The sequence below is a fragment of the Heteronotia binoei genome, chromosome 16, assembly GCF_032191835.1.
Source record: "Heteronotia binoei isolate CCM8104 ecotype False Entrance Well chromosome 16, APGP_CSIRO_Hbin_v1, whole genome shotgun sequence".
Lineage (NCBI taxonomy): Eukaryota > Metazoa > Chordata > Lepidosauria > Squamata > Gekkonidae > Heteronotia > Heteronotia binoei.
The window spans coordinates 48,002,706-48,016,271 of record NC_083238.1 but is presented as its reverse complement, the minus strand read 5'-3'; the positions used below and the strand labels follow the sequence as shown (position 1 = coordinate 48,016,271).

Here is a 13,566-nt window from a genome sequence, read left to right as displayed (position 1 = left end):
AGTGCTCTTTATGAAACCAAGATATTATATGTGAAAATAATTTTGCCTTACATTTGGCTTGTACGTCTGTCATGGCTGTTTGGATGCTGTGCTTGAGGCTTACGCTAATAGTTCGATAGGCAGTCTGATACCTTCCTGGAACAAGGCGCTTGCAATGAAATCCTGCAACATGCTGTTTCCTGTAAGCATGAAGACAGGGAACGGCAGTTGCAATATTAATGAATAATCTATGAAACACAGTGCAGTCATCTGGTTTAAATTCAAAAGCTGCAGTTCTCAAGCCACTTCCTTGTCAGTAGTTCGTGAAGTAATGTGGGGTTTCAGAGCACCTAACCCAGAGATGGCCAAACTGTGGCTCAGGAGCCACATGTGGCTCTTTCACACATATTGTGTGGCTCTCAAAGCCCCCACGACCCCATTGGCTGGCTTGGAGAAGGCATTTAAAGTTAAACTTGCTTTCTTTCCACCTCTCCCTCTCCCCTTCCCCATCTATTTTCCTTCCTTCTGTCCATCCGTCCGTCTGTCTTGTGGCTCTCAAACATCTGGTGTTCATGTTCGGCAGCTCTAGAACATCTGATGTTTACTGCATGCGGCTCTTATGTTAAGCAAGTTTGGGCACCCCAGACCTAACCTGTTGTAAGCTACCTTGCCTTTGGGGTCTAATAAACAGGGAGAATAAATAAATAATAAATGGCTGCTTCTAACTGTTATGGCCAACAAGCAGGGCTTTTTGGGTAGCAGGAGCTGCTTTGCATATTAGGCCACACCCCTCTGAGGTAGCCAATCCTCCTGGAGCTTACAGTAGGCCCTGTGCTAAGAGCCCTGTAAGCTCTTGGAGGATTGGCTACATCGGGGTGTGTGACCTATTATGCAAAGGAGTTCCTGCTACAAAAAAAGCCCTGCCAACAAGTATAATTCTTTTCCTCAGAAATCCAACCAGGTGGCAAAACATGTCTACTTGGAAGCAAGTCCCATTTTATATTCAGTAGGGCTTACTTATAGTGTTCTTAGGACTGCACTCGAAATCTGTTTAAAATACAGATCGTGAGTACAATTTCTTCTCCTTTTAGATGAGGCACAGGAGTATATTTCACTTTTCATTTTACAAGTTGCATAAAAGCAATCAGTTACTTCTTATTATGCAGAAAAGAGCACTATAATAATCTCTTCGCTCAGGCTTCCCAATGAAGTGCAGTCACAGTACTCCGCTGGGTTTGTATCGTGGTTGACACAGGCAGGCTGTCCCCTTCCAGACAAGCAGTAAAACCAAAGGCATTGTAGCATACCCCTGATGCGACTGCTATTCTTTTGGCTTTGCTTGGTATGCATTTGGCTTGGAGAGTTCTGTACAGGCCAGCCTAACAGCCAAACTTCCGGATTGTGAAAATGGAGGACTTTGACACCTAAGAACACTTTTCTGTGAGCAAGATTGTTGAATAAAATGGGACAACCTTCTGAGTATACGTGCTTGGGATTTCTCCCTTTAGCTTGTAATTCCTTAAACAAACCTTGCATTCCAAATACTGCTGTCTGGGACTGCACACAGAGGGCTGGAAGGTTGTCAAGCCCCTGGCAGGCCGCAATACATGATTGGCATGCTATTCCAGGTTGCACAGACTTTGGGATATAGTGTAGGGCTGCCAGGTCCTAGCCTGCATCTTGCAAGGGGATTGTTGGTCCTGTCTAGGAGCTTTGCACATGGAGGGTGATCACACTGGGGGGTGATGCTCTAGTTTTTGGGCAAAACTCTAAGGTTTGTAGCCAGGACTTTTTTTGAGCAGGAATGCAGTTCTGGCTGGCTTGATGTCAGGGGGTGTGGCCTAATATGCAAATGAGTCCATGCTGGGCTTTTTCTACCAAAAAAAGCCCTGTTTGTAGCCAATTTTACCATAGAGTTTTGCCCAGAAACTAAAGCATTGCCGTACGATGTCAGCCACATGATGATGTCTCTTCCAGGTGATATCACATTGCCTTCGGGCCTGTTGGGGTGGGATTTCCCCCCACTTGGCAGTTGACCAGCAGTGGGAAAGCACCCCCCAAAAGCATGGTTTTCCCCACCCCTGGAGGGAGTCTGGCAACCCTTAATATAGTGTCCATAGAAATGGAAACTACAGCTGTGCAAAGAACTATAAACTTTTTTTTTGCTTAACCATATATTTTGGAAGATATTACTAAAAGAAAAAAAGAGCAGTTAATTTGTAAGTGCCTGAAGCACTAACCATCATTTGCTGTTTGTTAAGAGCACTTCAATCCACGCTAATCAAAGGAGTAATCGTAATTGTTTTGGTTAAAAATGTGGAATGCAGTGATATGTCTAGAGTCGACAAGAACTCTGGCCTAGATTTTGCATTGCATCTTCCACATTTCTTTTTTAGAATTAGAGGAAGTTTTAAAATGGGTGTATAGCTGAATATAAAAACCACATTTGGAAGGCAGGAATGGTTTGGTTTGAGGCTGGGAACAGGAAAGAAATAGCTAGTGGCATTTTAGGATTCTGTGCTGCCTTGATATTTTTATCAGCTGTTCAATTTAAAAAATCCTTGTGTTAACTAAATTGGAATGATTTGTAGAGTATACAACAAGAGTAGGTTTCTAAGATCTGGAAAGTTATGATTGTTGAGGCACCATCTGTCTTAACATCTGATTGTAAATGTTTCTTTCCTTTTCGCTACCATTGAAGCCTGTAGCCTTTTGTTATCCTTTTCCAAAGAGTATTTGAAGAAAACTTGATTTTTATACCCCACTTTTCTCTACCTTAAGGAGTCTCAGAGAGTGGCTTACAATTGTCTTCCCTTCCTCTCCCCACAACAGGCACCTTGTGAGGTAGGTAGGGCTGAGAGAGTGACTCAGAGAATAGTGACTGGCTCAAGGTCACCCAGCAGACTTCACGTGGAGGAGGAGTGAGGAATCATAGCCGGCTCTCCGGAGTTGAGTCTGCTGCTCTTAATTGCTACGCCACTCTAGCTCTGTTCTTTAAAGTAGCCTTTTATCACACTAGTAAGCATGCTCTCCCTAAAGTTGGCTGGGCAGTGTGGAGATTCAGGAATAACTGTGTAACTTTTCTGTGCTTCTAAGGCAAATGATTTCTTTTGTACATTTAATCCAATAAATCTTGGACAAACTGCTAAAAAAACTGGATCACAGAGTAAAATTCAACACGATCCTGATGAACCGGTGAGCTGACAGGTAGTAACAAAACTAAGTTCAACATGGAAACCAGTAAATATTTGATGTCAAAAGTTTAGAATCCCATATATGAACTGAATAAATTAGGCCAAACAGAATGCCTTCTTAGCAATTTGTGCCAGGCGTAGAGGGAAGGAAACTGTGCCTGAATCAAGAATGTCGAGCTGTGCCCCTCCCCTTCCAAAATTCGCCTGGAAGCAGCTCCCATAATTGCAGCGGCTGTGAAATCTGCTGCTACTATGCAGGTTGTCTCCAGAAGCCTGCAGCTGTTTTGTGGATGATGCAAGTCACACAGGAGGCTTTGCACACAACTCTTCTCCCAAGGATGGTCAGAAGATATCACGTGGTGAACGTTTTAGACGTCTATACCAACCCCATAAATAACAAGCAGATTAGGCATACTTATTCTGACTTCCCCTATCTTTGTGTTGCATTTTAGAACCATCAGGGGGTTACGAGGAACGAATAATTTGCATTTCAGGCAATGTATGATTATTTTTCTCCCTTGAAAGTTGCAGCGGCAGTCCTTGCATTTGGATTCTGAACTGAATCATTCTTTGTTTCTCAAGATAGAAACAACATCCTCTCTTCGTTTCTTTGGCAGTCCTGTGCCAAGGATCAGAAAATTCAGGACAGCTGAGCGTTCCAGCCGCAAAGCATCTGTTCCTGAGAATAAAATTATGTGCATGCAACACGCAATTATTGTTCAGTCAAACACATGCTGATAGATGATTCCTTTTGTCCTTGGGGATGCCTGAGAAAAAGGGGGAAAGTAGGTAACGTTAATAAGCCAAGAAAAATTTCTTCCTAATGTTTAAACATAAATCACGGCAAAGTCAGAAGAGCTTTTGCAGAATTATTTAATCTTTTGTAAAGTAATTGAGAGGATTACGTGGCATGAAGAGATGGCAGATTATATAGCTCCGGAGCTATCAAATATTACTATTGTTATTTCTTACAGAATGTGTGTCTTGGGCACAGCATCTTTTGCGGTGAATGTACTGTTTGAGAAACATAGCGAAGTTTATTGTATCATTGAGCTGAACGGGATGTCACAAATAACGGGTGATTTCTCAAGCCTGTCGGCCCTGCAGGAGAGATCATGGCTTTTGAGAGACTTGCCTTGGAGAGCATCTATTGCTGTACTGTGGTCTCCGGGCAAAATGTTTTCGCGGTTGCTTGTAACATGCAGTATGATAACCCCCATTTGTGGCTCATGGTGGTGCAACAGGGTGCACAACAATTAGTCTGATGGCAGTGGTCATCTGCTGGTTTGCTTTGGCCCTGAGGAGTAATGCTGTCCCCTGCTCTCCAACCTGCAGGAATTTTTAAAGTACTGTTTTAGCGTTTTCTTTAGTACGTCAAGTAGTAATGCTTGTCCATATCAGCACTCATAAAGCCCTTTAGGAAAGGGAATCTCCCTATCCCATCACAGTCGTATTCTACAATATCAGTAACATCAGCTTGCCTTTAAAAAGGTTTTGCCTTTTGAACAGTGTGTGCTGCCTCTCTCAAGCATTAGTGAGCATCTACCTTTCTTCTAAAGCAGTGTTTCCCAACCTGTGGGTCAGGACCCAAAAGTGGCCTCTGAAAGTGAGTGGTGGACCAGGCTTCCTTCATGGCCATCCTTGCTTTTTCCATAGCTCTCTTTTGTCTTTTGAAAACCAAGATCTGAAGCTGGAAACAGTATCTTCTGTGTCATACATGATTTTTTCTTCTTCTTCAGTGCACATGTATGTTGATCAAGGAAAATATGTCCTGATGGTTACTTGAGTGAATGTCTTAGAATCTTAGGAGAGATTGGAGGGTGTAATGGAGAAGGAGAGAGTGGTTAAAGGCTGTGCATGTTGCTTGGGGTTTATGGGGGGGGGGCAGCTGCACCCTTTGTGCAGTGTCTGTTGGTTTCTGAGGAACACTTGGTTAGCCACTGTAGAAAATGGAAAGCTGAACTAGGTAGGTGCCAGGGTCATAGTTTGCCAAGGGTGCCTTGGATGACATGGGTGACAGCCTTGGCAACATCAGGGGAAGACCTTGGCCTCCATGCTTCATAAGAACATAAGAACATAAGAGAAGCCATGTTAGATCAGGCCAATGGCCCATCCAGTCCAACATTCTGTGTCACACAGCGGCCAAATATATATATATATATACACACACACACACACACACAGAGTGGCTAATAGCCACTGATGGACCTCTGCTCCATATTTTTATCTAACCCCTTCTTGAAGGTGGCTATGCTTGTGGACGCCACCACCTCCTGTGGCAGTGAATTCCACATGTTAATCACCCTTTGGGTGAAGAAGTACTTCCTTTTATCCGTTTTAACCTGAGAAGTACTTCCTTTTATCCGTTTTAACCAACAACCTTCGTTGTTGGTCCTCCAGAGGAACTGGTTGGCTACTGTGTGAGATGGGATGCTGAATTAGATGGACCCCTGGTCTGATCCAGCAGGGCTCTTCTGATGTTCTTAGGAAGACCTTGGCTAGTATTTCCTGTTGTTGGCCCTCCAGAGGAGCTGGTTGGCCACTGTGTGAGACAGGATGCTGGAGCAGATAGACTAGTGGTCTGATCCAGAAGGGCTTCTCTTTTATGGTCTTAGGAAGGCTTTTGCCTCTGGGCCCTCCAAAGGAATTGGCTGGCCATTGTGTGAGACAGGATGCTGGACTAGATGAACTGCTGGTCTCAGGGCTCTTTTGTTCCGATGATAAGACCCCACACCAAGTAAATTTGGATTTGTGGGTTACCATAACAAAAAAACATTGGTAGCTGCTATTCTAAATGACCAAACTGGTTGATTCTGTCCCCACCCCACATAGTGGTTCAGGGCAGGGCTTTTTTTTGTAGAAAAAGCCCAGCAGGAACTCATGTGCCTATTAGGCCACACCTCCTGATGTCACCATTGTTTCACATAGGACTTTTTGTAGAAAAAGCCCAGCAGAAATTCATTTGCATATTAGGCCACACCCCCTGCCACCAAGCCAGCCAGAATTGCATTCCTGCTCAAAAAATGCCCTGGTTCAGGGTATTAAGCCAGTAATCCCGCCCCCCCCCTTGAAGCAAGACTTTCATTTCAGTATGTTTGATAGGGTATCACTACTGATGCAGGATCAGGCCCCGTGTCTCTAGCAGTAAGAAACAAGGCTCTATAGAAATCATTGTCCGTACAGAAGATAAATTTTGAACTTGAACAAGTTGGCTAACACTCACATTTTTGGGATAGTTGGGTATTGTGGGTTCAGAGACTAAATGGATAATGGAACAAAATCAGAACGATGGAGTGACCTAGTTTTCGGGCACAAAACAGGTAAAGCTTTAAGAAATGAGGTCACTGGCTATTAGATGTAAAGGAGGAAATAGAGCAGAGGAATGTAAGAAATGGCAGGTTGCTTTGCTAATGCCGGCAGAGCAGTAAGTCCCCTTCAAACTGCAGTCTGGTGTATTTACTCTGGGTTAATAAATGTCAAGGAGCAGTTTCAAGTTGTTGAAAGAGGATGCTTGAGAAACTCAAGACAAATAGTAACAGTAGACTTTGGAAATGTTAAGCATCCTGGAATGTTAGTATTTACTGATTGCCCATCCATTGTCTGCCTGATACTAGAAAGTAGCGCAAAATTTGGATATAGGGCAAAACATTATTAAGTATTTGTACATTTCTCCTTTGACCGTTTAATAGGACAATAAGGTGTCTGGTTTCTGTCTTGTTACTGAGCCCTGAAATCAAACAAGACCCCAGGATTTGTATCTTTGAAAAAACTGAGAATGCTCCAAAAAAGGGCTTGTTCTGATAGATGCGATCAATTTAAAGTCTGTGTGCTTTCAGTAGAATTATTTAATAAAGTGATCTCCCCCTCCCCCCGATGACATTATGAGAGGTGCTTTTGTAGGCTATGCCCCAATTTCTAATGTATATCAAAAAGGGGAAAAAAATGTACTCAGATTCCTTTGAATTTGCGGGATCTTAAGATATTTTGATCTTTTAATGTTATAGCTCAGGGGAGATGTATGCTCACTGGGAAGACTAATTATGATGATCTAAGATTTACAGATAATGTGGCCTGGGACTGCATGTATTCCGGTTCATCCGGTCTTGCTTACTGAATTTTTAAAGCATCTTTGTTGTGAATATCATAAAAGAAACTCCAAAGCTTGTGGTTGTGCTGAAGTTCACCTTAAGTTCTTTTTCTTGTTAATATTTCTCTGCGTCACTCAAATGTTAATGGTTCTGAAAAAGGGGGCTTGTGGTAAATTCTCATTCCAGTGGGCCATATGTATAAATCTTGGGATGCTTTCAGAATTTTTAAAAGGATTTTAGGTAGCTCCTTCTGCCCACTTGCAACAAAAAGCACAGAGCAGCTATTAAATATTGTGGGCTTAAAAATCCCAAATTTCTCTTAAAGTGGAATACGGCAATTAGGAATCATACCTGGTGTCTTGGGGCTGACAGAGCAGCTGTGGAGAGAGAGGTGCTGCTTGACAGGAGATATGAGCACTGGTTTCTATCACCCCCCCTGCTGCCCGCCACACAGTGGTACCTCCCATTCCCTCAACAGGAATGCAGAGGTGGTGAGTGGTCCTACCTGGTCCCCGGGTCCGGTGGCACCGCTTTGGGGGGGACCCCATTTAAGGCATTGGTGGCTGATGGGAGCTGCCAGAGGAATGGTGGAGAAATTGGCATGATGAAGGGAAAGGGGAACTATTCTGTGGATAGCAAATTGATTTAAAAAAAAAAAACTGGGGCAGAAATTGCAGAGGAAAGTATTTCTGTGGTCGCATAAGAGAAGCCATGTTGGATCAGGCCAATGGCCCATCCAGTCCAACACTCTGTGTCACACAGAGGCCAAAAAACCCATGTGCCATCAGGAGGTCCACCAGTGGGGCTAGAAGCCCTTCCACTGTGCCCCCCACAAGCACAAAAATACAGAGAATCACTGCCCCAGACAGAGAGTTCCAACAATAAGCTGTGGCTAATAGCCACTGATGGACCTCTGCTCCATATGCTTTTCCATTCCTCTCTTTAAGCTGTCTATGCTTGTAGCTGCCACCACCTCCTGTGGCAGTGAATTCCACATGTTAATCACCCTTTGGGTGAAGAAGTACTTCCTTTTATCAGTTCTAACCCGACTGCTCAGCGATTTCATTGAATGCCCACGAGTTCTTGTATTGTGAGAAAGGGAGAAAAGTACTTCTTTCTCTACCTTCTTGCATAAACAGAGTGCACTCACTTCAGGCAGAAGTCTTGAATGGACAGTTGGATATAGCTTTGAAAGAGGAGAAATTCTGAAAGTCCAAATTCTCTATTACAGCTTGGTAATTATGTCTAGATTTATATTGTTGCAATCTTAAATTGAGAACTTTTTTTCTTCTTTAGCTGCCCAGAGTGAAGAGACAACGTGCGCTTTTAGGGATCCATATCAAAATGATCATGGAATTATTGAAAGTCGAATTTCTCAAGAGAATGGTACAGTTCTGTGTATGAAAGGCAGCACTTGCTATGGTCTCTGGGAGAAAACACGAGAAGGAGAAATACATCTTGTGAAACAAGGTAATGTTCAACACTGCCTACTTGGCTAATTTTTCTGTTGTCGTTAGAAGATCTGTTTGGCAGCATGAAGGTCTGAATGTATAGAGCCAGGTATTAATTTTCTTGTGGCTGTTACTCTATGTTTTGTTTGCCTCACTGAAGTGTAGTGGCATAACTGAACTTAAGTTTGAACAAAATCTTTCTTTTGGTTCAGGGAACCTGTTATGCCAGGGGTGGCCAAACTTGCTTAACGTAAGAACCAGGGGTCATTTCGTAGAAAAAATAGTTGGTGGAGTTCATCCAGGGATTGTTATGCAGCTGCACCTACTATTCAATGGACAAGGAGGTGGAACTCTCAGAAAGGTTCAGGAGCTGTGCTCCTGTGAGCTCCCACTGAATCTGAGGCCTGGTAAGAGCCACATAGAATAAACACCAGATGTTTGAGAGCCATAAGACAGGGAGGGATGGAAAGAAAGCAACTTTAAATGCATTCATCGAGCTTCTGGCTGCCTTGGCTCGGAGAAGTGATTTAAGGAGACAACTGTATGATGGGGGCTCCAAGAGCCACACAATATGTATGAAAAAGCCACATATGGTTCCCGAGCCAGAGTTTGGCCACTCCTGATATACAGAATCAGCTGAAACAATCTCAGTGTCTGTTTAAAATCAAGAAGGGTAGGTTTTTATACCCTTCTTTTCTCTACCATAAGGAATCTCAAAGCAGCTTACAATCCCCTTCCCTTCCTCTCCTCACCAACAGACACTTTGTGAGGCGAGTAGGGCTGAGACAGTTCCAAGAGAATGGTGAATGGCCAAAGGTCTCTCAGCAAACTTCACATGGAGGAATCAACTCCATGTGGGGAATCAACTGTGTTTCTACAAATAAGAGTCTGCCAGTCATAATGGCTTCACCACGCTGGCTCTCAAAATTAAACTGAGCATTTTGGTACATTAAAGGCACTGCTCTGTGAATGAACATAAGAGAAGCCGTGTTGGATCAGGCCAGTGGCCCATCCAGTCCAACACTCTGTGTCACACAGTAGCCAAAAAAACCCAGGTGCCATCATGAGGTCCATCAGTGGGGCCAGGACATTAGAAGCCCTCCCACTGTGCCCCTCACACCCGCAAGCACCAAGAATACAGAGCATCACTGCCCCAGACAGAGAGTTCCAACAATAAGCTGTGGCTAATAGCCATTGATGGACCTCTGCTCCTTATGCTTATCCAATCCCCTCTTGAAGCTATCTATGCTTGTAGCCGCCACCACCTCCTGTGGCAGTGAATTCCACGTGTTAATCACCCTTTGACTGAAGAAGTACTTCGTTTCATTAGTTCTAACCCAACTGCTCAGCAATTTCATTGAATGTCCACAAGTTCTCGTATTGTGAGATAGGGAGAAAAGGACTTCTTTCTCTATCTTCTCTATCCCATGGATAATCTTGTCATGGATTTGCAGGTGATCATCAGCCCTTTGATTCATTCACACGAACTGTCTGGGTTGGCACAGAAGATAAAGCTTTCACTGTGTCACAGCCATATGGCAGCCTTAGAACCCTTGCTACGGAGAGTGTCTTCCGTGTAGTTGCGTTAGCACTGCCATGCCTTTGTCTGTGCCTGTTTTAATTCCTTGCTGAAAAGATATATAGCAAAAAGGAGAATGAGAAGCCCCGCACACAAAAATATTCTCAGATTAGTATATTGAAGAAGATATTGGTTTTATATCCCACCCTATCCTCTGAATCTCAGAGCGGTCACAATCTCCCTTACCTTCCCCCCTCCCCTCCACAACAGACATCCTGTGAGGTGGGTGGGGCTGAGAGAGCTCTCCCAGAAGCTGCCCTTTCAAGGACAACTCCTACGAGAGCTATGACTGACCCAAGGCCATTCCAGCAGCTGCAGGTGGAGAAGTGGGGAATCAAACCCGGTTCTCCCAGGTAAGAGTCTGTGCACTTAACCACTACACCAAGCTGGCTCCCTCCCAAAGGTTATACGTATATTACCTTTGATTGGCTCTGAATATCCAGTTTTCTCGACCAATGAGATCATGCATTTTTTACTGTTTTGCAAGAGGCGCAGTAAAAAAAACCTGATGAGAAGTACGCATTTGAGGAGAAAACTGAAGAGAAAGGTTGAGGAGCTGTATATGATAGTGGTGTCTGAAACTCACGTTGATCTGTTTGATGCGCTTCTCTTTTTCAGGATGCTGGTCTCACATAGGAGATCCCCACGACTGTCACTCAGAAGAGTGCATAGTAACCACCCCTCCATCTTTAGTTCAGAATGGGACATATCGATTTTGCTGCTGCAGCACCGACTTGTGCAATGTCAACTTCACAGAGAACTTCCCACCGGATCCCACCGACGCAATGCCTTTCAGTGAGTTGGACTTTCGCAGCTTGTGTCATAATCCTGCTTGAAGTTTAATTTTGAGAAAACATGGATTCGTACCAATACAACTTATAACTCATGCACTGAGTTTTAGATGAGAAATCAAAGGACTGTAGTGTCCTATTGATCTGTAAATTCTGTTAGAATCATAGAATCATAAAGTTGGAAGGGACCTCCAGGGTTGAGCCAAAAACTCTTTTGATTTAATTTCAGCCCACTGGTTCTGGTCCTACCTTCTGGGGCCAGAGAAAACAATTCCACACCATCCTCTATATGACAGGTCATGTACTTTTTCCCTTGTCCTGCAAAGAATGTTGGTATCGTTTGTTGATCCAGTGTCATATTTGAACAGTATTGTTTGGCTGTACTCAGGTGAGGCTGATTCTTTAAACATTGCACAAGGAAGCTCAAATTGTAATTGCATCCCTGCATCCATATGGAATTGTCCAAGACACCAAGAGACTGTTTTATATTTCCAGAGCACTTTGAATTTTTAGTGTATTCTGCCCGCTCTTGATGAACTTTAATTACACGGGCTGTTTGCAACGTGTAGTGACCTGATACAAGGTTACACAGAAAATCTGTTCTAAAACTAAGAACAGAGAATTTGTTGAACTAAGAAGAGATAATTTGCCTTGTTGGCTCTTAGTTTTACAGGTGGCTCTAGAGTCAGTCAGTCAGTCTATTTATACGGCACCAAGCCCACAAGAAGGCTAATAATTAAACAAATTTAAACATCGAATGGCAAAATTATCCATGACTAAAATAGAATAGTAAAATTAATAAAAGTGTCAATAAAATCAAGAGATATGTGCATTTTAAATACAGAGACAAGCATTACAGAACTCAGCTACCTGTTTTGTGATATTCTGCTTGGCATCTGAGAGGAGATAGATTACCTGAGCAGACTCTGTTAGCCCTGGCTTAGCCTTAACCCAAGGGAGAATATATTTAGCGCAGGCTAAACTATACTGACATTTTAGAAACACATGGCTCTAGAGGCTGTTTTACATTGGTTTAATTTCCCATAGTAGGGTTGGCAAAGTAATGTGGTACAGACTCCAGATTTTAGAAATCAAATTCAAAGAGACCTGTCTGTCTCTGAAGAAATGAGAAAACATGTTTAAGGATCACAAAACTGAACCTAAAAGTGCCATGATGAATGCAATTTTTATTGTAAACTTTTAGTATTAGGCATAAATTATTTTAATGAGAGAACTTTGGGACAGCATATGAGAAAACATGCTTAAAGATCTCACAACCGAACCAAAATGTACCATAATAAATACAGTTTTTATATAAACATTTAGTATTAGGTGTAAATTATTTTAATGAGAAATCTTTGGAATAGCATAGGAGAAGATTAAGTCTTTGTGGTATTCTGGTAATGTCAAGTCAGTCTCATGTTTCAAATGTAATGTTAAACTACACCATGGTTTAGTCATGATGACAGAAAGCCTTGCGAGTCTTCTCTCTTGCCCTATTCATGCCGATCCAGTTCAATATTTAAGAAGAAGAAGAAGAAGACTGCAGATTTATACCCCGCCCTTCTCTCTGAATCAGAGACTCAGAGCGGCTTACAATCTCCTATATCTTCTCCCCCCACAACAGACACCCTGTAAGGTGGGTGAGGCTAAGAGAGGTCTTACATCTGCTGTCCTTTCAAGGACAATTCCTGTGATAGCTATGGCTAACCCAAGCCCATTCCAGCAGTTGCAAGTGGAGGAGTGGGGAATCAAACCCGGTTCTCCCAGATAAGAGTCCGCACACTTAACCACTACACCAAACTTTACTTATTTTAGATAACTTGCCACTCCTTAGTCATCAGCTTCCCAGGATGGAGAGCAAGAAATGTAAAATCCAACCATAACATCATCAGTTTCAAAACTTTTGTCAAGTCCCAGCTGATTTATGGCAACCCCCTTGATTTTTCAAGGCAAGAGACATTCAAAGGTGGTTTGCCGTTGCCTGCCTCTGCATAGTGACCCTGGATGTCCTTGGTGATCTCATCCAAATACTACTCAGAGGCCAACTGTGCTTAGCTTCCGAGATCTGACAAGATCAGGCCAGCCTGGACTAACTAAGTCAGGGCAAAACACAGCAGATTAAGAAACCACAAACAATAAAACCAGTAAAAACAGAATTCAGATTTGTTAAACCATTATCCAGGGAAGAGAGGGGGAAACTGCTTAGGTAACTGGGTTTGTAACAAGTCCATTCTGAGAAGGCAAGAGTTCAGTGGAACATTCAGAAAGCCATACTCAGATGCATTGATCAACCAATGTTTGTGAACGTTGCTTTGATTCTAAAGTAACTAACAGTGGCTATGGGCCATGGGTTTCTGGCAGAACCTTCCCCTTCAAAAGCAGGATCTAGTTTCAGTCATCCAGACCTGCTAATAAACTCTGTATGGGGCTGTTTTTTGAAGATGCTTCACTGGTACAGAATTCTACTGGTTGGCGACACTC

At 43.1% G+C, this 13,566-nt stretch overlaps 2 protein-coding genes across 3 annotated transcripts in view; one reads left to right on the top strand and one right to left on the bottom strand.

Annotated features, from left to right (window-relative positions):
• WDR12 (WD repeat domain 12) overlaps positions 1–13,566 on the bottom strand; it is a 344,303-nt gene that overhangs the window by 109,849 nt on the left and 220,888 nt on the right. The window lies entirely within an intron of this gene.
• Positions 1–13,566, top strand: part of BMPR2 (bone morphogenetic protein receptor type 2) — a 156,042-nt gene that overhangs the window by 78,806 nt on the left and 63,670 nt on the right. For both annotated transcript variants that reach the window (XM_060256930.1, XM_060256931.1), the window contains exons 2-3: positions 8,558–8,731; positions 10,910–11,086. In XM_060256930.1, the coding sequence (XP_060112913.1) occupies positions 8,558–8,731; positions 10,910–11,086 (351 nt within the window). The remainder of the gene's footprint in view (positions 1–8,557; positions 8,732–10,909; positions 11,087–13,566) is intronic.